General features: G+C 36.7%; 1 protein-coding gene across 1 annotated transcript; it reads left to right on the top strand.

The window, feature by feature from the left end:
* The first annotated feature begins 204 nt into the window (after nt 1–204).
* On the top strand, nt 205–2,160 carry LOC103498456 (L-type lectin-domain containing receptor kinase IX.1-like). Its single transcript, XM_051079096.1, has one exon. It carries the CDS (start codon nt 205–207, stop codon nt 2,158–2,160), a length of 1,956 nt encoding a protein of 651 aa, XP_050935053.1.
* The last annotated feature ends 552 nt before the right edge of the window (nt 2,161–2,712 follow it).

The following is a 2,712-nucleotide window of genomic DNA, read 5'->3' as shown; positions in this document are numbered from 1 at the left end:
CTTCACTAATTGATGTCAAGTTGAGCTTTAGAGGTTCAATCTCTTTTACCACAGTTTACTAAAAACAAAACTTTAGACATTGCTCCAAACAAACAGTGTATTACAAATGTCCAATACCTTAAATCTATAATAAGCAGCCAAGCCACCTAATATACTCCAGATATCCATCGTTCAATTTCATCACTATTCATTCTGATCAGCCATATGGCTAATTTCTTGTATGTCTTTTCAGTGCTAAGCCATTTCATCCTGTTTCTCAATCTTCCTCTCTCTGTTATTTCTGTTTCTTTCAAAATAGACCAATTCAAAACCGATGATAACACCATACTTTATCAAGGAGATGCTGTTGTTCTTGGTGGAGAGATTTTACTAAGTGATCCTGAATTTTCTTGTCATCTTGGTCGAGCTATTTACAAAGATCCAATCCAAATTTGGGATTCTGAAACAGCAAAACTCACTGATTTCACAACCCATTTCACCTTCACCATTGATACACAAAAAAATACAAAATATGGCCAAGGCTTTGCTTTTTTCTTGGCTCCATCTGGTTTTCAAATCCCTCCAAATTCAGCTGGTGGGTTTCTTGGCCTTTACAACAAAACATACAGCAATTCAGTTACTAATCAAATTGTTCATGTTGAGTTTGATACTGGCTCAAATGACTGGGATCCTCCATATGAACATGTGGGTATAAATATTAACTCTGTTACTTCTTCTAACGACACTCGTTGGAATGTTAGCTTACACAGTGGGGATTTGGCTGATGTGTGGATTTCCTACAATTCAACCATCAAAATCTTGAGTGTTTCATGGCTATACCTGAAGACATCCACTTTATTAGAGAATACCACTCTGAGTTATCCTATTGATTTAATGACCGTTCTTCCACAACAGGCGACTGTGGGATTCTCAGCCGCAACTGGTGCTTTATTAGAGAGACATGCTGTATCTTCCTGGGAATTCAACTCTACTTTGGACTTGAAGCCAACAAGTAAAAGTACTGGAAACAATGTCAGTGTAGTTGTAGGTGTAACAGTTTCGGTTGGAGGCTTAATTCTTGTGGGAATTATAGTATTTGTTATACTTTGGAGGTTTAAGCAAAAGAAAAGGAAATCAGATCAAGAAAATCTTGAGGAAGTAAATTTGACTTCCATTAATGATGATTTGGAAAGAGGGGCTGGACCCAGAAGGTTTTCTCACAAGCTTCTTGCTAGGGCAACAAACAACTTCTCAAATGAAAGAAAGTTGGGGGAAGGAGGATTTGGTGCAGTGTATAGAGGCTACATACAAGATTTGGATTTGAATATAGCCGTGAAGAAAATCTCAAGGGGTTCGAGGCAGGGGAGAAAAGAGTATATAACCGAAGTGAAGATCATTAGTCGGCTTCGTCATCGAAATTTGGTGCAACTCATTGGTTGGTGTCATGATAAGGGTGAGTTCTTGTTGGTTTACGAGTTCATGTCTAATGGTAGTCTTGATTCTCATCTCTTTGGTAAGAGAACCCCTCTTGTTTGGACTGTGAGATACAAGATCGCGTTAGGTTTGGGCTCCGCTTTGCTGTATCTTCATGAAGAAGGGGAACAATGCGTGGTTCATAGGGATATCAAATCTAGTAATATCATGTTGGATTCAAACTTCAATGTCAAGCTTGGGGATTTTGGGCTCGCTCGATTAATGGACCATGAATTGGGTGCTCAAACAACTGGACTGGTAGGAACTTTGGGCTACTTAGCTCCTGAATATATAAACACAGGTAGAGCTAGTAAAGAATCCGATGTGTTCAGTTTTGGAGTTGTTGCTTTGGAGATTGCCACTGGGAGAGTGTCAAGAACCTCGATGGAAAAGGAATCTCATAAGGGTTTGGTGGAGTGGGTTTGGGATCTTTATGGCAGTGGACAATTACTTGAGGGTGTGGATGTGAAATTACAATCTAATTTTGACAAAAAACAAGTTGAGTGTTTGATGGTTGTTGGATTATGGAGTGCTTATCCAGACCCTAATTTTAGACCTTCCATAAAACAAGTGATTCAAGTTCTTAACTTTGAGGCTGCAATGCCACATCTTCCAAATAAAATGCCTGTTCCTACATATAATGCTCCTTCCACATCAATGAGCTCAAATGAGCCTTCCTTTACTGTTAGTCTTGACATGGGTCGGTGAACAGCTAGCTGATTGCATCTTTTGTTAAGTTACATCTATATTATGTTATTTTTCCTTATGTAATTATTTGCAAGGGATATAAATTGTTTTGGTTTAATTAAGTCTATCCAACTCTATATTTTACATGCTCTCATTTCGATAATGATGATTTTTTAGTTTATCATAGTTTACATGATTGTATTTTCATGATGAACCTAAGTTGTTGAATAAAACTTTTTTGACTTTTCAAATCATCTGCTTAAAATAATAATAAGGAAAAAAAATATACCTTTAGTTCCTGAAGTTTGAACTTAGCTTTTATTTTGTCATTAAAGTTTCACTATAAACATTTTAGTTTCTCAAGTTTGTAAATTTTTCTAAATTGTCTCTGAGTTAATTTGATGACTAAATTAGCAAGATAGACTTTATTAGAAGTCTATATGACCCATGTATCTACTACAAGAAGTTCACCGAAGGTGATTACATCTATCTTTTCTCTATGTTGACGATATGCTACTAGCAGAGAGAGATCCAATCAAGTTAAAGGAAATTAAAGCTCAACTAAGTGTTGAA

Source organism: Cucumis melo, chromosome 11 (genome assembly GCF_025177605.1).
Source record: "Cucumis melo cultivar AY chromosome 11, USDA_Cmelo_AY_1.0, whole genome shotgun sequence".
Taxonomy (NCBI): Eukaryota; Viridiplantae; Streptophyta; class Magnoliopsida; order Cucurbitales; family Cucurbitaceae; genus Cucumis; species Cucumis melo.
The sequence above is the reverse complement of the archived record's forward strand: the minus strand, read 5'-3'. Positions and strand labels throughout refer to the sequence as shown.

What these genes read in the sequence shown, in the direction of transcription:
- LOC103498456 (XM_051079096.1), top strand. Translation starts at nt 205, where the DNA reads ATGGCTAATTTCTTGTATGTCTTTTCAGTGCTAAGCCATTTCATCCTG.